The sequence below is a fragment of the Diaphorina citri genome, unplaced genomic scaffold (genome assembly GCF_000475195.1).
Source record: "Diaphorina citri unplaced genomic scaffold, Diaci psyllid genome assembly version 1.1 scaffold115, whole genome shotgun sequence".
NCBI classification, from domain to species: domain Eukaryota; kingdom Metazoa; phylum Arthropoda; class Insecta; order Hemiptera; family Psyllidae; genus Diaphorina; species Diaphorina citri.
The window spans coordinates 106,486-127,533 of record NW_007377552.1 but is presented as its reverse complement, the minus strand read 5'-3'; the positions used below and the strand labels follow the sequence as shown (position 1 = coordinate 127,533).

The window sequence follows — 21,048 nt, the reverse complement described above, 5'->3', positions numbered from 1 at the left end:
TTTTTTTTTTTTTTTTTTTTTTTTTTTTTTTTTGTGGTACCCCCCTTCCCTTTTTTTCAAATTTATTAAAGTTTTTTTTTTTTTTTTTTTTTTTTTTTTTTTTTTATGTGTACAAATTGGATGTTTTAACTTTCTACTTTTCAAAATAAAATTGATATTCGTATAATTATTTACCTAAACATACATTTATTTATTTTTTTTACTCAGCTGCTGGTAAAACGTAAAAATGAATGAAAAGCCAGAAGGACAAGATTGTCCAGATAGTCACCCATCCGGTTACCATTCACACGAAATGTTGCTTAACTTCAGTGAATAATTGGGAACTGATGCATTGAACGTGCTTTCGCCGGCGCCGACTAATATTATTCACTTTTCGACCACCCTATGTGTTGTTGTCATGACAACCACGACTTTGTTTACATAACTATCACAATTTCCATGCCTTCCTTCAGTGTGAGCATCTTCGCTTTCTAGTTTCTAGATTTTACCATCGAACTCCATACAAGGAAGTGTTTTACTGGTTTTTCCACAAGTTTCCTTCAAATGTTAAAAAGCTAGAGGGTGGTCCAGGTTAAATTTTGGTGGACCTTCGTTACTGAAGTACTTTTTAATATTGGACAATTTTAACTAAACAAAAACGAAAGAACTATCTTTTAATTTTGAAGAAAAAGATAGCCTAGGATACAAATCTTTTGGTGACTGTTTAGTGGCAGGAGAGGGACAAAAAAATCCACCTAAACGATCCAGTAAGAAGGCGAAAAAAACTAGTGTATAAAACAACTAATTTGGAAGTGTGAAAAACTGAAAAAGCTGTTTTTGACTAAGAAAAAAAGAGTTGGTGAATCTAAACTTGAGCTGTGAAAAGGTAATTCTGGATACAACTAAGAAAAAAACTCGTGTACAAAACAACTGATTTGAAGGTGTAAAAAAGCAGCTTTTCAATAAGAAGAAAGTTGGTACACTGAAGTAGTGAAAAGGGAAGTCCGGGCACAACTAAGAACTTCAAAGGTGTAAAAACACAGTGTAAAAAAAGGCTTTCAGGCGGAGGCCATTGAAAATGACGTCTCCCAACGACGATGGCGAAGAGAACGTCCGCTTTCTGATCATGAAAGAGGAATTCGACACTCGGCAAGAGTTTAAATACAAGTCCAAGTACGCGGACAAAATCCGACGCGACTACCAAGTTGTGAAGCAAGGACACCAGACTATGGGCTATGCTCAGGTGCCGCTCAATCCGCCCAGTCAGTATTTGAAGAAACACACTCGACCCATGCTCAAAGCTCAAGTAGGTGAGTACTTGCTTTCCGTATTTGACAGGCACACCTGCCTCTCGGTGTTGGAAGGATTTGAAACACCAACAATTTGAAATACCCCGCCAAGTCAAACTGTTTTGACTTGGCGGGGCGGAGAGCTACCGCGCTCCTTGTTAAAGACCTCATCCTGAATCCTGACAAATCCGGCAGAAATCGAAGTAGCAACTCATTGAAAAATATAGCCAGCCTAGTCATCTTGGATGGTAGTGCGATAAGATCTCCGTTGTCAACAGTCCCTCTATCAAATTGACCCAAAAATTAAAATTTGATAAAAAAAAAAAAAAAAAAATGCTGTACCAACATGCCTTTTTTTTTTTTTTTTTTTTTTTTTTTTTTTTTTTGACTATGACAATTCATTCAGCATAATAAATTGTCATTTCATTCATTTTTATACGGGTACTATTTCCTTCCAGATCACCACTGTCTTGGCAGGCACAGTCCAAGACGAACCTTCCCAGGAGCTATGGACGAAGACCTTAGGGACAAAGAAAACCAGACGTTCCTAAAATCGGGAACGAACTTTGTGCGAGCCAATGTAGAACGAGTCGGCAAGATGCTCCCTCGGCAAAGAGAGAGGAGAGTTGTGGATCAGCCTGGGGGTCACACCGAGCTTGATATGACACCTGTCTATGTGTTCAGAAAGGTGAGATCCCTAGAGACCCCTCAGAAAGGTAAAATGAGATTCCAAAAGATCCCTTAGCCCCGGGGGGCCTCAAAGTGAGTTTAAACTCCGTTTTAGTTTAACTCTCGGATTAAGCAGTCTGATTGGTTGATTAAAAAACAAACAAGCTGGGAGTTTCGTTTATGTTTTTAGTTTGATAACTATGCAGCTAATAGGGAGCGCGCAGCGCGACCGTATTTTTATTATTTTCTACAAGTTCGGCCATGCCTTTTCTACAAGTTCTACCATGCCTCGGGATGAACTAGCGGGATTCCGGAGCGAAGCGACGGAATTCAGCTAGTACATTATAAAACTGCTGGATCACAAAAATAGAAATAACGTACTGATGCACATTTTTTCCCCTCCCTTTTGTTGTTTTTGTTGTTGTCATTTGTTCCCTCCCTTTTCAAGAATTTTGGCAAGACTCCCGAATACATTATTAGGAGGAAGCACCAATACGAGCGTCACCTACGGGAACAGCACACTGCGGACACCGAAGATATCTCGCTGCCTTTCTACCAGATTTCTGAACAAGAGAGACTTGAAATTCTACAGGTAATGAAAATGATGGAGTTTTCTGCTTATTTTTATCACATAATTAAATATGTAAGTACATATTACTTATATTTGAATGGAAAACGGGGAAATTTCAAGGGAATTCAACGAAAAGGAAAATACGAGATTACTTACAAAAGCATTTTCTACAACGGACATTTTTTTAAAGCAACCTCGGCATATGTATATTCGCGGGGGAGAACCCAGTTTTCTTTCTTAGCACTGTTATTCTTTACGCATGAAAAATGCACACAAAAAGTAGGTAATTAAAAGTTTAAGACAACATGCTTACAAGACTTGTAAAAATCTAAAGAGGCTTACAAAGCTACCTACTTAAGAAAGAACTTTTTACTTTCCTTTTCATTTAAGATTTTTTTTTTTTTTTTTTTTTTTTCAAAGTAAATAATTAGAAAGTTGCCAAGTAAATTCTGTGGGAAGATGGCGGCAAAACATGTTAACTTTTTTTCTGTCTTTTTTCAATACGTAGTTAGCTACAAGTGGAGTCTTACTGCATTTAGTGAGGCCTACTGAACGTTATATTCAAATTGTTGAACGACCTTCTGTCCCTGAGATAATTTGGACTTAATTTTAGCCCCAGAACCTCCTGCCCTGGTGTGCCACCTAATTTAAACTTCTTTTGTTATTTGTGTTCCCCATAATTTGTCAAAATATATGAGACCTTGGTTAGACTGCGTGGGTAAAGGGACTTTTCAGTCCTATCTCAGCAGGATACACAAGGTAAAAAAAGGAATTTTTAACTGTGTTAAGTATACTTAAATGCTTGTCAAAAATATCGTTCCCCAATTATTACACCTAGACAAATGTACGACTTTACTTGGACTCGAACCACCAACCTCCAGATCCAAAGTCCACCGCGTTAACAACTGCACTACTGAGGTTAGAATACACAAGGTATATTCTATTCTTTTGCAGGGCCTGAAAAACTACTGGTCGGAATTACAGCGGGAATTTCAGTTACTCCCGCTCAAAATTGATACGGAGCCGCTGAAAAAACGAAAATCGACCCTGGAGAACAAACTAAAGTCACTTGAGAAAGATATAGATCTCATGGAACGCCATGAATATATCTATGTGATGCAAGATCGAGATAACTAGAGAGTTTTTGCAACCAAAATTAGCGTTTAGTTAACTGAACTTTTTAACGTTATTGGACGAAAACTAGTTTGTGCGCATGTGTAGAATTCAATTAACGTTAAAAATTCAATTAATGGGCCGCTAATTTCGGTTGCAAAACTCTCTATTAAGGAGAGAGTGGGCGACTTTTTAAAAACATTGGGTTTTTTGGGGCACTTAAGTTTGGAAAAGCATCTGAAATTTTTGAGTGTGGAAGATGTGTGTTTTTTGGTCAGTTATTTCCTTATGTACCTACACAATTATGGCTACAATTTTATTATTTAAATAAATAATAAACAAGTGAGTTTTTTTTATTTTATTTTATTTATTTATTTTTTTCGTTTTATTAAAAAATAAATGTATTATGAAAATTATTCCTACATTACAAACTTCATTTTTCCCCCTTCTTTTTTAGCAATTGAACTTCATATCAAACGCTTAGGTACTCAATAGGGGTACCTATGTACAAGGGTCTTCTTCTTCGTAGACTCTTCATACTTAAATAGGATCGGCGTCCTATTTAAGTACATCTACATATATAAATAAACCACCTCCTCAACAATTCCTAATATACAAGTACTGCTAGCTATTGAACCACTAATTAGCTTTCGTTTACATGAGACACGCGACATTAAAACATTCCCCAATACCTAAGTAAGCTAAGTATACACTGGCAATAAATATTGAGCAGGAGACTTGCTTGCTGTGTCTAAACACAGGAAAACATAGTGCCTGTACTAAACCATAGGAAATTCAAGATGGTGTGCCATTGGAATCTTTTCCATTTCCAAATGGGAAATACAACTTTGCTTGCACAAGCCAACTTGCACAATATTTATTACAAGTGGACACTTACCTTTACTCTGGTTCTTCAATCCATGTCCATCCCATCACTGACATCACTTTCACTTTCCGAGTCCAAAAAATCACTTATTGAGTCACCTCCACTTTCATAGGCCAAATCTTCACTTGTGTCATGTCTCTGCACTATTTGATTCATGAGGTTTTCAAACTGAGCCTGGCAGGAATTATGAAGTTGTTGCTCAACTTGATGGTAGTTGTTCTCGTAATTAACACTCACAATGGCAACTTTCTTCTTGAGTGTCTCAATGGATTCTAACAGGGAGGCATAGTTTTCCTTAGAGAAGAGTATGGAATACTGGCGTTTCTCTTCTTCTGTAAGCATTGCATAGAGTTGGGACTTGGATGATTTCACAATGTTGGATTTATTTCTGAAAAAGGAAAAAAAAAAAATTGAGGAGTTTTACACAAAATGGCTTATAAGCAAAAATCAAGATTTTAAATACCTACCTAAGTAATCTGTTTTAAGTTTTCTTTACATAAAAAAAGATATTACATATTTACAGCACAAATACTTATGTTTACAATTAGCTTGGAAAACTAAACAAATGGTCCCTTCTTCACGTAGGTACAAGTGTGTATTTTGTTAATAAACTATTGAGCAGGTGGTTAGGTAGGTACACAAAACTTACTCTCTCAGTGTCTTGTACTGCTGTTTCACCTGATTGGACTCTGCACTCCATGCCTTTTGTTCATCCTTCAAATCCTTGATATATCTGAAAGGTTAAACACATTATAAAGATCACTTGGAATGGGGTCTAAAACCTCATGTTGAAATTTTCTTTGATCCCTGAGCAAGTTTGGAGGTTATGCTCTCAGCATTATTTATTATTTTGTTCACAATTACTTTCCCACTGACATGGATCTTATAGAAAAGTATAATGATTATAATAATAATGGTTTATTTCTTGTAGATAACTCAAACAATCTCTTTCTGAAATATTGTTGGTGTTGTTGTTGTTGTTGTTGTAGCAGCTTTAGCTTTCACCGAATGATGGTGGCAGAGTAAAGAAAAGACTTTTTGTATCTGCCATACACCGGGGTGATGGTCTCTAGCCATGTTTATTTGGCTTGTCCTGAACCACAGTCAACCGTTGTATAGATTTGTGCTTATTCTTTGTATCTACTTCAGTGATACTGTACTTTTAAAGCCAGGGTAGGCCATATCAGATTTTTTTTTTTTTTTTTTTCATAAGTACATACTCAACCTTTTTAGGTAGGTACATAGTACATACTCAACCAACTAAATCATGTCCATGAAATCTAGTTGTTTTTGTCACAAAATAAAATCAAGCACCTCTAAACTTACTTTTTGATTATTTCTTCATTCAAAGGTTTGTTTGATGTTTGTTCCGATCCCAATGTTTCGGAAGCTGTTGTTGACATTGATTCATCTGAAAGACAATACATAGATGTTAAAGTAAGACATTTATTGACAGGGAAAAATAAATGAGGCTTGGAAACAGCATTGTTCTGATCTAACAAGGATGACACATGCTTTTTTTCTGCCAAGATTTAGTTCAGCCAATTTTCTGTATAGCTCTGCTAAATTGTGTTGAGGTTCCAGGAAGGTTTATGATATTTAGAGATGTTAGTTTAATTTATTCCACATATTATAGACTCTGCGGATTTTTAGATCATTTGTGAAGGCTTTGATCTCATTGAAATGACAAAGGGAAAGAAAGAAGGTTCAGAACCATAACTGAAGAGATACAGTAGTGATTTAATTTTGTATCACATTTCACCAATTTAGGTGGTTGAGCCCCTGTTACAAGCATAAACTCTTGTGTTTATCCCCGTAGACTATGTGTTTTCTGTGTTAACTCCACAAAGTGCACTCGAAAATCACTGTTTTTGATTCAAAGTTCTTACCCTCAGGTTCTAGGTCCCTCCTGAAAAAGCTAGACCTCCTTTTCGTTCTTCCTTCCATTCTGATTAACTAGTCAGAGAACTTGGTTATGCTGATGTTATCCAAATATGGATTAGGAAATCAACTTGGTGGTTTTATGCAGGTAAAAAACACTACTTATTACTTATTCCTCTTCCCTTTTAGCCTTTACGTGGATTTTCAAAGAGTTTGAAGAGAAAAAAAGACTTTTTTGGACATTGACAGCATTGACAAAAAAAAATCCAAAATTTCAAATTTGAAAAAAAAAAAAAAAAATCGTTTCTTTTGTTTATGTTTACATTTTACATTTCAAAAAATACTGTCATGCAGTTTGCATTCGTCTAATGAAGATTCAAGGGGTTATTACTGTTTTAGCCAACACCTAAGAGCAGCCTAAGACGCGTTTCGTTCTTATTGGAACTCATCAGTTAGACATAGCTCTCAGGTGCTGGCCAAGAATTTGGAAGTGATATTTATACTTCAGAGATGGAAATTGTGGAGAAACGAGAACCTGCGTTTTCTATGTAAGATTTTATTTGTGTTGAGTGTTGTTGTGAGCGCCACAATACTTTTTCTCTACTCTTTCGTTATGCGTTAAAATGTCAATGTTTTGCAAAAGCTTCTCTTTTTTTCTCACAAGTTGAATAAATTACACAAAGTAAATTTTTCGTTCATGTTCGATTCCAGATTTTAAAATCCGATCCGATTGGATTGAACACTTTGATTGATTTCGAGCAGAGGTGTATTAACGTGCTGGGTTGCGCAGAGTGCGCAGCCAGGACGCGGTCAAGTCCAGATGAGGGCTCTCACCAATTTAGCCAACACCTAAGAGCAGCCTAAGACGCGTTTCGTTCTTATTGGAACTCATCAGTTAGACATAGCTCTCAGGTGCTGGCCAAGAATTTGGAAGTGATATTTATACTTCAGAGATGGAAATAAAATTGTGGAGAAACGAGAACCTGCGTTTTCTATGTAAGATTTTATTTGTGTTGAGTGTTGTTGTGAGCGCCACACTGTCTTGAATATTGCACAAGCAATATCAGGCTCAACTTCTGAAAAGGCTCTCCGTGAGGGTGAGCGCTCTAACTCTAAGAACAAAATGAGTATTTTGTTAAAGTACCCACGTATGTACTTGGTTGAGCATGAGCAGTGAACTGTGGACCTTAAAAAGGGGTTACTCGTTTGCCCAAAAATGGGCCGGTATTTAATGAAGAAAAAAAAAGGTTTTACCAATACATTTATTATACAAATATTGAAACCTACCTACTTTACAAAAATTCTAAAATACAAACAATACATACTTATTAATTATATTCATTAATTTATAAACATTGGAAAACCCTATTAAAACATGTGGAACCTGTGAAGCCAGGAAAAGAAAAATCACAGAGAACTCCCTAATTCAAAATTCGAGCGTTTCTTTCTGTACGAGAAGTGAAAAGAGCGAAGTTTGGAGTGCATTCGGAAATCTGTTTCTAACACTAGTGATAACTCAATGCCTGGGGGAAAAAAAGAGTTTTAAAAACGTCACAACAATTTTATAAATTGGCATTGTATGCTATCTTAGAACTATGTAGATTCTTAAACATCGACCAACACAAGTTGATAGAAACTACAGATAGGTACATATTTAGATATTTAGACTACTTAGTGAAAGCTAATTTTTAGTACTTGGTACAATTACAATACATGCGTAGTGCTATAAATATATCAGTCGCGCTTACTTGGGTGATGTTTCAAAGTCATAGAGCAGGAAAAATGAGGACCAACGGAATTTTTCTTTTTCTTCTACAAATTCTAGATCCCGAGATAAATCGATTTAAAAAATACCGGTAATTACGCTCCCGTAGGCGATGACGTCATAATTCATGACTCCCGCTTCGTTTGTTTGTGCGCAAGCGTTTCTGCGCATTTTTAGGTTAAGTCTGACGTCACAACTCTTTGAACTTTTTAATTAGAACGGCAATTAAAAATTGAATTTTCGACCTTTTAAAATTACTTTCTCGGAGTTTTGACCTCAGATTTGAATTTTTCACAACTTTTTACGTAGGAATCGACCTTTTATTCATAATTTTTACCCAACTGCAACTGCTCCATTACAATACATGCGTAGTGCTATAAATAATTCTATACAACAGGTACCTGTAAAATAAATTAATTCTAATATCGTTCAGGACTTTGCGCATCGAGTCATTCCTCGTTAATTTTACCAGAACTTGACGGGCAATTGTCCCTCGGGCGGAGGGACGTTATTCGTTTTGACAATACTGTTGATGAGTTCTTCCAAAATGGCGATGGATTGTTGACTCTGATCTTCGGGCGTCACCTGAAAAATGGGGTAAAATCGAATGTTCACTTAAACTTCAAAGTAATTTTCAGGACAAAAAGGAGTCCTCATAAAAAGCCAATACTGAAGAGATACTGTAAGAATACCGCGCACGGGGGCAACCTTATTTTGTGCCTAGTTTCCAGCTACAAAACAGCAGCTAAATGTCGAACATAGAAAATGCGTCTCCCTGTATATCTACTAAGGGTATTTAAGTCTTTAGTGGCGGCGATTTTACACTTTATTCGGCAACTAGCTACTCCCCTACTCAAACCAACCTCACTCAGCCTGAGTGGGGCCGGGAAATGCCAGCAACCCGCGATTGCCCAGATAGTCACCCATGCGGATACCAACACTCGCAACGTTGCTTAACTTCAGTGATCCATGGGGAACTCGTACATTCAACGTGCTAATACCGAGTGCCCCTGACTTATTATTAATATATCTAGTAGCTATTGCAGAGTGCGTCTCTTTTCTGTGTACTTTTAGTGTCTCCCGCGACTGGTCTACTACCTAACCGCTTCTGGGCTTTCAACATAGCGACGAGTGTCCATTAGGGTGGCCCTTATTTTACGAAAGTTGGAAATTTAACCGGGACGCCCCCCAAAGTGGTTCCAATATAAATAAAAAAAAATCTGTAAAAAATTTCATCTCGATCGGATAAAGATAACCCGTGCATCAACGGCCCTAAAGTTTCGAGCTTGTTTGGTTATGCAATGAAGGGGCAGGATAGCGTTTTTCTCCACTTTTCCTCTATTTTCTGTCCATGATAAAGTAAGTCTAATTAAAGTTTAAAGATTGTTATGTACGTTTACAATACCTGTTTGATTTTCCTCAAATACTGGGTTTGAATCAGACGGATTAGCTTGAAGAACTGATTTCGGTATGTGGCGGCCATTTTGTTTCCGGCTATCCTAATATAGGAGTAAAGCAGAGTGGCAGAAATATCTGGCTGAGGATCTGTAAATAGAGTGAAAAACAGAAGATGTTTGATAGCGGTGACTTTCGTACATTCGTAGAAGCTTCACCCATCCTTTGGGGCTGTTTCCCCCCTAAGAGTACAGGTGACTAACAACAGGGGTCTTATAGTTCTGAAACGGAACAGAGAAGAAGTACAGGATAGGAGAAAGCCAACCGTTCAGAGAACGAATCTTATCTGTTTAGGAGGAAGTTCGCCCCGGACGGGAATCGAACCCGCGACCTTGCGCTTACAACGCTAGCGCACTACCTTCAAGCTAACAGGTCCTAAGGTATTATTTAATCGATTTTTCGAGATATTTAAATGTTCCTATCGATCTTAGGTCGATAGAGGGCAGATATAAATCAAGACCATTATACAACTCAATGGCCAAACAAGTTGAGATAAAAGTATAAAACTTTATCGTAAGTAAAAAGGAATTTTTAATTGTGCTAAGCATACTAAAATGCTTGTCATAAATATCGTAACCAATTTTTGCACCTAGATAAATTTTTCTGACGACTTGGACTCAAACCACCAACCTCCAAAAGTCCAACGCGTCGACCACTGCACCACTGAGGTTGGTACCTAACCGTAAGTAAACAGGTATGTTAACTCACCCAAATTCAACATAGCTGCCAGCCACCTCCACGAGAACTGGAGGTTGTGTGGATGAGATCCAGAGGAGCGAGTGGGTGTGATAGTAATGGCGGCATACAGTTGTACCATGGCAGTCATGCGTTTGAGAAACAGATCTTGCTTCTCCACTTGACCGTCGATGTATTGATAGCCCAGGGATCTGAAATTTAGAAGAAGAAAAAAAATTGTTTATGGTAAGTACCTAGGTACCTAGTAAGTCAAGCTTTTTATAAAATAAGACATGTTAATCCCAGAATACTAGGTATGATAAATAACTAGGTCAACCAGGCTTCTTCTTTTTTTTTTTTTGGCCTTTGCTTATTCGCAAACTGATTGGTACCTATTGCCTACATCCTACAACCTATTTCTATGTACTTCTAAATTAAAAAAAAAATCTTCATCTGATTACATTACTTTCGTTCCTTTAGTCCTTCCTGTCAAGACAAGGATAGTAAAAAAAAAAAAAAAAAAACAATAGCAAGAGGCTACTCATATTTTAGGGCACATAATGCCTACATGTATTTTGGGGCACTAATGTGATACCTACTCATCAAGCGAAGGAAACTTATCAACTTACTTGTAATAGTCTTCGTTAGATTGTCCCTGTAGCTGAGGCCAGAACACGGGAATCAAATACGGACACTGTTTGTGGAATTCGCCCACTAGAAGATTGCCAAAGTCGGGAAATTCTCGCCATAACTCCACTATAACACTTGCGTAGGCAAACAATACACGGGGCTTTACATCTACTTGTGCCTGAAACATTTATAAAATGCTAATTACTTTCTTATCTTTTTCCACAGTGTTTCCAAAAATTTGAGGCATCTACTTGGGACTTTGTTATTTAAGTACTGAGAGAAAGTAAGTTTAGTCCAGTGGTATCTTTCTGTCGCGTAAGTTGAGTTGAGTTTTAGTAGTGGAGTGGTTAGCGCGTTGGACTTTGGATCTAAAGGTTACTTCTTTAAGTCAAAGTCAAGTCATGAAATTTATCGAAATGTATTAAGTTGGAAACGATATTTGTGACAAGCATTGAATGATGCTTATTCTTCTTCCTTTTGGAGCGCCTATCCGTGACGAATGTTGGCGAATCATGGCAATCTCTACTTTATCCACGGCAATTCTAAAAAGTTCAGGGGAAGTTTTGTTGAATTCTGAGGATGCTAAAGGGATTCTTTTTCCGAAATTAAAATTCTTGTTTTCATCTGATTTATTAACTCACCACAAACTTCTTGGCCATAGAATATTTGCAGAAATGAATTCCCAGAGGATGTTGAGACACTCGTTTCATGCTACTCCCGCTGCCTACCTCACGATCACCACGTAATACTGATACTAAACGACTGAAAAACAAGAAGTAAAGAATACATGAAACTAGTTGTAGTGGGACTGTGGACTGCTTTGATGTAAAATTGGACAGAAATATTGGGCAATTGGCTAATGGAGCAAATCCATTTGTTGAAAGAAAAAAAATGTATGGGAATGGATGGTCAAATTCTGCGTAAAATGGTGGGAAAACTGGGTATCACACCAGGCTTCCAACCCGGAGGTCCCGGGTTCGATCCCCAACAAGGTCGAACTTTTTCATCATCTGTAGCAATATCAGCTGTAGTTTAACAATATCAGCTGTAGTTTAGAAGTTATTAGAAATCCCGATTGGATAACCCCATAGATCCCTGTTCAAGTATTGACTTTAACTCCAAATATATCGAAACAAGGTATATATGGCTTACTGCGTACTTTCTTTTGACCCCTCACATTGTCTACTCACTTGTATTGTTCCAACATATGCTGTCCATCCAATCCACTGATGGCATTGATAGGTATATTGAACGCCTTCATACACTGGAATCTGAACGACTTGAGATCTCCATCCTGCATCATATTGTGCAGAGAATTCTCTACGGATGTATAGTAGTCAGATGTTGCCTTGTAGAACTGGAGGGAGCTGGCATCTATAATGTGACCGAGAGGGCCGCTGTCTTCGTCCTCAGTGAGTTTGGTACTTGACGTGGTTTGGACACCTGAAGGAGTAAATTTTTACTAGTAAAAGAAAGTTGCTGTTGTTATTGTAGCGACTTTAGCCAAAGCCGAAAGGTGATAACAAAATAGAGAAAATATCTCTTTTATCAGCCATACATTAGGGAGTAAAAGAAAGTACATAATTTACTCCAAAAGTGTTCATTTTAGAGGTAACAGGTCAATAGGATCGCCAATAAATACATTCAGCCTGAATAGTTAGCTTGGTAGGCCTGCTTTGTAAGAGCTAGATCGCGAGTTCGATTCCCGCGCGGGGTGAACTTTATCCTAAGCAGAAAAGGTTTGTTCTCAGAACAGCTGGCTTTCTCCTATCCCGTCCTCCTCTTTTCGATTTCGGGACGATGAGATCTCTGTTGTTACAGCTCCCTCTATCAAACTATTTGAAAATAATAACAATTCTCGAGTACCTGGTGATGTCAGTACAGGTGTTGCCTTGGCCATTTCCCGTTCTCGAGCCAGCTTCTCTTCTCGCTTGCTCAAATCCGACTGAATGGTTTCGTGGATCTTGCTCAGACGGTCGAAACACTCTTCGGACTTGCTCATGAGCAAGCTCACATGTTGCACGTCGTCCCGAGTGACTGAGGACTGTTTGCATTTGGTGACCAGCGTGCTTAGCTCGGTGCACACCTTCTTATTGAAGCTGATCAGGTCCTGAAAACGAAACGTGTTTTATAAGGTTCGTTCTCGGAACGGCTGGCTTTCTCCTATCCTGTCTTCCTTCCTTCTCTCTTCTATTTATTTAAGCATTTATTTTAAGAGGGGAATAACATATTAGAAATTTGTCCCCCTTCTCTTTTTGGTTTAGGGACGATAAGACCCTGACAGTTACAGTTCCCTCTATCAAACCTGAAACTGGGTGTTTCCCTCGGGAAAATAGCTTCGGGGATGGGGGTGAATTCCTGAAATGTAGGTACCTATGGGCTATGGGTGTTCTTTGCAAACAATTAATGTTCATTCTAGGATTTAAAATTGCCATTGTTCTCCATAACCAGGCTGTATTAAGGAGGGGGGGCGGCGAGGGTAAATCCACCCCTTGTACCTTATAAAACAAAATAAAAAAGCTGTTACCCAAGTTTCTTTCATATTGTATTTAAATACTTTTAAACGTTCTTACAATCATGGTAAAAGGAGGTGATGGAAGACCCATATTTTTACCTTTCCTATCCCGTAGGAAAGAAAATAATGGAATCAGCTGAATTTTAATGCATATTGATTTTTGTTATTGAGGAAAGGCCAAGTCTAAGCAATACTTACCTGACCTTCTTTTTGGAACCTTGCCACATCACCACACAAGCTCAAGTTACTCAGAAAAGTTTCTTCTTTTGATTTGAACTTGTTGAATGACTCGGTAACCAATTTACAAATGGCCATCATCTGCTCTTGCTTTTCTTTTTCCTTCTTCAGTCGTTCTGCTCTTTCTGCTTCCTTCTGTTTGAATATTTTACTTTTCACTTCATTTAGAGTCTGAAAAAAGTAATGATAATGAGAAGTTTATGCTTTTTACCACTACTGCAAGAGTGTAAAATTTATTTGCTTATTGAGAAAACATCAAGAAATAAAGAAACAAAAATCTTTTGAAGGGGTGGTGATAACAAAAATAAAAAATACTTTCCTGAAGCACTTACATCCAAAATGGACATTCTAGCTGCTTTATTTTTCTCCAGTAAAGTTAGACTGTCACAATTGACAGGAATTTCTACCACCGATTGACTTTGACCTCTGAGTTGATCTGATATCACAGCTTGTTCTATGGATTTCTTCTTGCCCAGATATTCCTCCTTCTGTTTACAATTGAACTGAATCATTGCATCGGACAATTTCTGAAATTGATAATAAAGCAATACTTTGAAACATTGCTCAGATCAGAACAGATAGGTTATTAAAATGTTACGTTTACGTGGTAGTGAACCTCATCCAGGAGAAAATTAGGTAATTCAGTTTTTTTTTTTTTTTTTTTTTTTTTTTTTTTTTTTTTTTTTACCACACCAAGATCAGTTTAGGTACCACAGTTTATAGATACCAACTTACCAACCAACATCCAAAAAATCTCTGTGTTAGGTTGTTCATGCTGACCTGTCTTACCTTTGATATATCAGTATTGGATCTCTCCAATTTTTCATGTTTCAAATACATTCTTATTTCTTCATCTAAATTGCTCTCCTCACTTGTCACTTCAGGATCTTGACACGGAGGTAATGATTTCTCCTGTACAATGCTTCTGTTACTTTGATAAGGTATCTCATCTATTGTTTGTTCCTGCTCTTGAATAGTAGCATTAGGACCTAATGTGAGTTCATGGATGTTGTCAATTATGGACGGCAGTTTGGAACTGATGGAATTGTTTAAATCTTGATGGTAACTGTCTTCATAGGATCTCTGGAATTGAAATAGAATACATATGATTGAACATTGCTCAGAGTGCAGGAAGTTCATCCTTTTCTTGCCAAAGTAGGTACTCTACATATTTTACATGTTGAGGAATGCTATGGAGAGGAAGTCAGGAATAGTGTCCATGTCCCAATCCCACAGAGCAATGGTTTTAGAAACCATTTTTTTTTTTTTTTTTTTTTTTTTTTTTTTTTTTTTTTTTTTACTTACATGCTTAAAACTTTTTTTTTTTTTTTTTTTTTTTTTTTTTTTTTTTTTTTTTTACTTACATGCTGCCTTGAGTTCAATGTCAAAGAGGGGGAAGCCAGACTTGTTGTAAGATCCACATTCTCCTTGGTTTTGCCCTTCGGAGACTTTTTAAACACATCTTCCACATTGCAAAATATCCGGGCTGTGGAAACTTCTTTCGGGCTGACAGATATCTTTGAAATGTCCGACAGTCTTTTCAGGGGCTCATTCAAATGCAACCTGGGACTCCTCAGCAGGACTGAGGTGGATTTATACTTGCGATTCATTGTGGTTTGAATTTCAGAGTTTTTGGAAGGTTGGTTTGGCAGTACCTAACAAAAAGATTGCAAATGACATGTATTTTGATGGTTTGGCAATGACTGAAGATAGTGACAAAAATGGTAACGACTGGGTACTTGAGTCTACACACAGCACACACATGGAACAAATATTACAAATAACAAATATGATTAAATTAAAGATTTCTTTATTGAAAATTGAAACACAACTCTATTTCTATTCTATCCAAAACCCAAATCCAACACTTCCAACAGCAACCAGCAACAGATAAAATTTAATTCAAATTCAAATTTTCGCGCTGAAGAAAATTGTTATTCTGATAGCCTACTTTTGATAAATTGAAGGCGTCAGTTCGAAATTTTATGTTTGGCATATTGCATAATCATGCAATGTTAATAACATTGCAGGCGTTTTAAAATTATTTGAATTTTGATCTTCAAATGCACATTTAGCTTTTACGAAAGTGTTCATTAGCTTTTGAAGTTCCCAGTTCTCAGATAGGTTAATACCTACGTAGTTGAAACATTGTAGATTTTTGAAGTCATTTGTAACCTAAGTACGTTGGTTCAAACTACCTATAGGTAAAAAAAATAAATGTGCCAAAAGTATAAGGAGATATAGGTACATACTACATACCTACCAACCTACCTACCTCGACACGTAACTTCAATTTGCAAACAATAGAGAGGGGAAGTTTTCAACTTTTTTCATCAATTTTGTTTCCTTCCAGTCCATTTAATAAAGGTGTTCTTTTGCTGTTGAACATTTATCACCATCAATGCGTTAGGTACGTAGAAGATTTGAGTTCATGTAAGGACAAAAAGTTTTTATGCTAAGCAAATGAAAAAGGTAGGCATGTTTGTGAATAATCTTTCTCGACTTTCCGGTTAAAACACTCTTCTAGGTAGGTACAAAAAAATGTACGCCAGTTTAAGTTAGCTATGAAAGTAGCGCGTCTGCCTTGTAAGCACCAGGTCGCGGGTTTGATTCCACCCGGGCTAAGTTTATCCTAAACAGATAAAGTTTGTTCTAGGAACGGATGTTTCCTATCCTATATCCTTTCTCTTCAATTTCGGGACCATGAGACGTCCATTATTACAGTTTCCTCTACCAAACTTCTTAAAAATAACATTGAAAAAGTAGAAGAAGTAAGAAGGAAGAAGACAACAAAATTCTATCAGTGATCGTTCTTAATGGCTTTTGCTCACTGAGCAATTAAGCACCCGAAAATAGTTTCACCTCCCTCAGGATTCACTAGCACCCCACCATAGTTAAAGCGATAGGGGTGAAGAATTTGATAGTTTTGATCCCTGAAAAATCCTTGATGATGAAACTTGCACAATGATCTCAGTTTAGGTTAGGGTGGACAAGTGATAGTGCAGAAAACCCTACCAGAAGTTTCAGAGCCCTAGGAGAATCCAATAGTGGGGTGGCCAGTGGCGGAGATGAAAGAGGGTGACTGATACGATTTTCTTTGCTTTTCCTTTTTGTTTTATGGGGTTAAATCCGGTGTTTTATTCATTTTAAAAAGGGCCTTTGTTTAACCAACTGAGTTATTGGTTTTCAGGTGAAATACCCCTCTCTGCTAGGTAGGTGTCGGTGTGGGTATAGGTGATTTGGTAACCAGTGTTTGAAACTTTTGGTGCCAACATTGCTGTCTCTCTTATAAAGTAAAGGATTTAAGGGTATTGCTGTCTCTTCATGAAGTTTAGCCTAAATCGCTGTCTTCTTTATGACGTTAAACGTTAAAGGAACGTTAAATAGGTGCGCAAAAAAAGGGCATCATCTTCTGGCTCAATGAGGTTCCCAAGACATTTACTGATGGTCAAAATCTAAATAAAGATCTTGGTAGGTATTTCTAATAATTTGGTACCTATACTTCAGCATAGCGGGGATAATAGAAGAGAAATTACAAACAAAAAAATCGGCACTGGAATGCTGTAAAAATGTTATCAGAGGAATAAAATGTTTCCTAGGGATCAACATCACATCGACGCACCCTACGCTCAGAAACATTTCGAAGCAATTGAAATTGGGGTCGACGAACTCCCGCAAGCTTGAATTCCACGTGCAATATTTCGCTCCACGTGTAGGGGGTCAATGACCGACAGCCCATCCCAACCCAAGGCCAATTTTATAAGCCTACAATGCTCTGGCAGGCAAGGTGGTGTACACACTGTGGTTCTTCTCGTGATGAATTTGCCTGTGAAAAAAGATTTCCAAAAAATTATTGATATTGCTGTGGTGTTGATCAACCAGTTACAGGCTGTCAGCTTATTTATTTGTTTTTATAATGGCTGGCAGCTTATTCATTTATTTGTTTTAAATAAATGTTTCTTTCTAGCCGGTTTCACACTGATTTTTAGAAAAGGATTTCTAGATTTTCTAGAAAACATAGAGGGGGGAAATTCATGATGCAAAACTACTAAGCGAGGTTTTCCTGTTGATACAAAGGTGCATTTATCTGAGGACGGTACACAACAGCAAAGGTCCATCAAACCTTCCACGATATTGGTTGATATGACAGCCCTTTTATAGCAAAATTTGTTCACAAAATAAGAAGAAAAAAAAATCTCGCTCATCATCACACCGTAAGAAGTAAATTCCTAATTTGGAAAAAGTTGCTCACGAATGCAGTGTGTACCCACCGCAGGCAACTCCATGACACGTGTATTCTAGCCGGGCAGAGTGAACTTTACATTGGCGTAGCTGGGATGAGATGGAAAGGTTTTTGACCCCACAGCACACAGCCTAAATGTTAGCCTAAGTGCTTAGGCCTCAACAGCATAGGCTTCCCAGCCTTCATGGCTTGCTAGTTGCTAGAGTGTCTAGCTCTAGAAAGTCCTCGACAAGTGCCACAACCGACAGGTATGATACACTTGAGAGCACCTGGTTGAAAGTACCCACAGCATTGACTATAATGGTTAACATAATAGCTATAACCAAACCATTTTCCTGCAGGGTTTTCTCATTTCCATGGACTCCCGTCAACTCAGGTGTTACCTTGAATGGCTTCTGTATTAGAAAGATAGAAAGTGAAAAGCGATTGTTTTTTTTTTCTTTGTCTCCGACATTGCGTAAGATGCGTAACAATGAGAATTGTATCAACTCTCTTGGTTGGGTAAGAATGATGTTCATTGACATGTTATGTTCAAATGATCTTATTAAAAAAAAAGTGTTTCGTCGCTGTTTATATTTCACCTATTGACACAGTGGAAACAAACGTGATGTAATGTTTCAAATCAAGGGATGACAGAGGTTCTTTAAAGAGTCCATACGGCGATCAGAATATTCAGAATCAAGATCAGTTGGATCAGTAATAATTATGATGGTCCTCTTTACTTTACCCATCTACTGATCTAGTGTTGCTGGACAGTCCAGAGTTGCTGGAGAACATTAGCTTGAATCAGCAACATCTAGTCACTCGGAACTAAGTACAACAGAATCTGCACCTTGTCACCATTGAGTGAGATCAGGACTTGCTGACTTAGAAGAGCTTCAGATGTTACTAAAATAGGAGTATCACTATAAAATAAACCTAAAAATTTTAACTACTTTTTTTTGATCAGTCAGGAGTACCATAACATTTTTCATTTGAACAATGAACGCTGAGAATCATAAAAAAGCACAACTTGCCCCAGATTCATGCGTCGGACCGTTTTGATTCGTCAGAAATCATGCGTTTTGATTAAACAAAAAAACGAACTAGAAAAGCAATAGATCAACTATTTGTTAGAAACACCTCACTCTCTGTTGACCTACTTGCACCGAAATAACACACAACAAAATGAACTATAAGGAACCTTTGATAAACAAGCGATTTGCATTCCTCTTTTGACCTATTTCAAGAGAAATAAGATTGATTCAGATAAAAACTTTTACGCAATACAAGGTGCTTGGTTATCTAATGTTTTCTAATGAACTAAATAAGCCTAAAGGCAACTGAAGTGATGAGGAAAATCTTTTGATCTTGGTGGAGCTATCCCCGGGTCTACTATCTCATGTTGATCAATTTTTCAACGTGTTAGAACTCCTCACACTTGCCAAAATGTCGACTTCAAAATTGAGTTGAACAAATAAATCAAGAGGTAAAAATTCAAACTTCCCTTCAGTCTCCACGGAATCCAGAGTTTTCATAATAAGACTCCAAATCAAGACAGACAACAGAGACAGGAAAGAAAGTCTGTGAGAATTGAGAAGAGACATTAACACCAGGACCACAGAACACTGGAAAGGAATTCTTCAAGCTTGAAGGCCAAGGCTAACCATTCCACGTGTATTCAGGACCTCGAGTCTTTATGTCTTCAGTAAGACCTTCAGGAAGTTCAGGACTCAGGAGGAATCCCACCGCTCACAACATGGTCTTAGTGGATCAATGCACCAGACCAAATTTTGCAGCCTTGAGAAGCTCTCCTCCTTGAACTTACAAAGCGAAAAGTTCAAAAACCTCGGTGAAGAATAACCAAATAATTATTTATTATCATCAGAAACCTTAAGCAGGAAACCATTTTTGGCTGTTTGGCTTGTTTTTCGAGAGGGTCTTAAAGATAATAAACGATTTATGTAGGTAGAGATAGATAAGACGGTTCGAGCTTTTGAAGACATTTTCTGAGCTCAACCGGGTTATGGAACTTTCAAAAGGATGAGTTTGTGTATCACAGAACCAAGTACGCTTTCGCTTTTTCCGGTAGTCTTTCTCTTAATAAGTAGGTGATTACTTGTTATTTTCCAAAAGATAGTAATCCGCTTTGTACGTAACATTTTCTTCGTTGGTATTCTTCGTTATTCGTTCTAGGAATCTAGGATCTGGGGCTCCAATGTCCTTCATAAATATCTTGTTACCTCTTCTAAAAAGAAAAAAAAACTCCCTCCAGGAAATCAAAAAAGCTAGTCATCTGAATTCTCATTTTTATCTTTCGTTCACTTAGTTCAAGATTTACGATCTTTTCGGTTGCCCAATCTTTTCAAATGCACTTTAGAATGCATCTTGAGAGTTTGGTTTCTGGTTGCTTCACTGTATTGTTTGCCTGTCTTTCCATTCTCCATATGGTCTCCAGAGATCTGTACATGTTTCATTACGTAACCTCGAAGTTCTTTTACTTCTTTTCTTACATGATATGATAAAGGGCTTTGACCCCATGCGTATGGGTGAATGAGAAAAGTGTTTTGACAATGATTGTGATTATCTCTTTGTCATTTCCTTTTGAGAAACTTGCTTGTGTCACTCTTGTGAGAAATTGAGATTGAGCGTTACTTTGGGAAGTTTTACTCTTGATTCAAAAGACGTGGTCCAACTCAAATCCAAGAAAAAGCTTCGTTTTAACCGAAACTTTATCTCTAGGTCCAGATTACAGATTTTTTCAATAATCCCTGGGTTTTCCCCCACTTTGAAATGAATTTTCTACAAGCACTAGGCCACAATCTCATAAACAGTCCTTCAGAATATCTGAAGATATCTGAAGCTGCTATCTACAAGAAAGAAGAAAGTAATAGGGGCTCAATAATTGTCAAAGGTCGTCTCCCCTCATACGTGAATCCAATAGAAAATAGCAAAAAATGAGTTTTCATAGCGAATAGCTTCCTAGTGACCCAAAAGACCCCAAAAAATACAACCCCAACCCAAAGTTGTGACTTTCGTTAGAAATGAATAGCTCATCCCTAAAGGGGATTTAGCTAAAAAAAAAAAATACTAATAACTAATAACTAGCACATCAAGTGGAAAAAGCTGACCATAGGTTCTCGATTTCAACATGCCTAGTT

At 37.5% G+C, this 21,048-nt stretch overlaps 3 protein-coding genes across 4 annotated transcripts; 1 reads left to right on the top strand and 2 right to left on the bottom strand.

Moving 5' to 3' along the window:
• Positions 1-241: 241 nt before the first annotated feature.
• Positions 242-3,927, top strand: LOC103524694 (enkurin). Its single transcript, XM_008489725.3, has 4 exons — positions 242-1,289; positions 1,727-1,956; positions 2,386-2,529; positions 3,463-3,927. The coding sequence occupies exons 1-4, from the start codon at positions 1,058-1,060 to the stop codon at positions 3,643-3,645; spliced, it is 789 nt and encodes a 262-aa protein (XP_008487947.1). The 5' UTR covers positions 242-1,057; the 3' UTR covers positions 3,646-3,927.
• Positions 3,928-4,140: 213 nt separating this feature from the next.
• On the bottom strand, positions 4,141-8,653 carry LOC103524692. 2 transcript variants are annotated; one of them, XM_026820028.1, is made up of 4 exons: positions 8,555-8,653; positions 5,834-5,918; positions 5,157-5,240; positions 4,141-4,895 (listed from the first exon to the last, which is right to left on the bottom strand). In XM_026820028.1, the coding sequence occupies exons 2-4, from the start codon at positions 5,908-5,910 to the stop codon at positions 4,535-4,537; spliced, it is 522 nt and encodes a 173-aa protein (XP_026675829.1). In that variant the 5' UTR covers positions 5,911-5,918; positions 8,555-8,653; the 3' UTR covers positions 4,141-4,534. The 2 variants fall into 2 exon arrangements, with proteins under 2 accessions (XP_026675829.1, XP_008487946.1); XM_008489724.3 differs by lacking the exon at positions 8,555-8,653 and adding an exon at positions 6,397-6,675.
• On the bottom strand, positions 8,441-15,546 carry LOC103524691 (nucleoporin GLE1). Its single transcript, XM_008489723.3, has 11 exons — positions 15,030-15,546; positions 14,455-14,748; positions 13,998-14,192; positions 13,627-13,836; positions 12,780-13,023; positions 12,104-12,356; positions 11,555-11,675; positions 10,913-11,091; positions 10,317-10,495; positions 9,559-9,698; positions 8,441-8,738 (listed from the first exon to the last, which is right to left on the bottom strand). The coding sequence occupies exons 1-11, from the start codon at positions 15,273-15,275 to the stop codon at positions 8,619-8,621; spliced, it is 2,181 nt and encodes a 726-aa protein (XP_008487945.1). The 5' UTR covers positions 15,276-15,546; the 3' UTR covers positions 8,441-8,618.
• Between the last annotated feature and the right edge of the window lie 5,502 nt (positions 15,547-21,048).

Excerpts from the sequence above, each read along its gene's own strand:
- LOC103524694 (XM_008489725.3), top strand. The coding sequence starts at position 1,058 with ATGACGTCTCCCAACGACGATGGCGAAGAGAACGTCCGCTTTCTGATC. Across the intron at positions 1,290-1,726 it reads CATGCTCAAAGCTCAAGTAG|ATCACCACTGTCTTGGCAGG; the intron begins GTGAGTACTTGC and ends ATTTCCTTCCAG. Across the intron at positions 1,957-2,385 it reads CTGTCTATGTGTTCAGAAAG|AATTTTGGCAAGACTCCCGA; the intron begins GTGAGATCCCTA and ends TCCCTTTTCAAG.
- LOC103524692 (XM_008489724.3), bottom strand. The coding sequence starts at position 6,454 with ATGGAAGGAAGAACGAAAAGGAGGTCTAGCTTTTTCAGGAGGGACCTA. Across the intron at positions 5,919-6,396 it reads GAGGGACCTAGAACCTGAGG|ATGAATCAATGTCAACAACA; the intron begins GTAAGAACTTTG and ends ATTGTCTTTCAG. Across the intron at positions 5,241-5,833 it reads AATGAAGAAATAATCAAAAA|ATATATCAAGGATTTGAAGG; the intron begins GTAAGTTTAGAG and ends TTAACCTTTCAG.
- LOC103524691 (XM_008489723.3), bottom strand. The coding sequence starts at position 15,275 with ATGAATCGCAAGTATAAATCCACCTCAGTCCTGCTGAGGAGTCCCAGG. Across the intron at positions 13,837-13,997 it reads CTAGAATGTCCATTTTGGAT|ACTCTAAATGAAGTGAAAAG; the intron begins GTAAGTGCTTCA and ends TACTTTTTTCAG. Across the intron at positions 8,739-9,558 it reads ATTTGAGGAAAATCAAACAG|GTGACGCCCGAAGATCAGAG; the intron begins GTATTGTAAACG and ends CCCATTTTTCAG.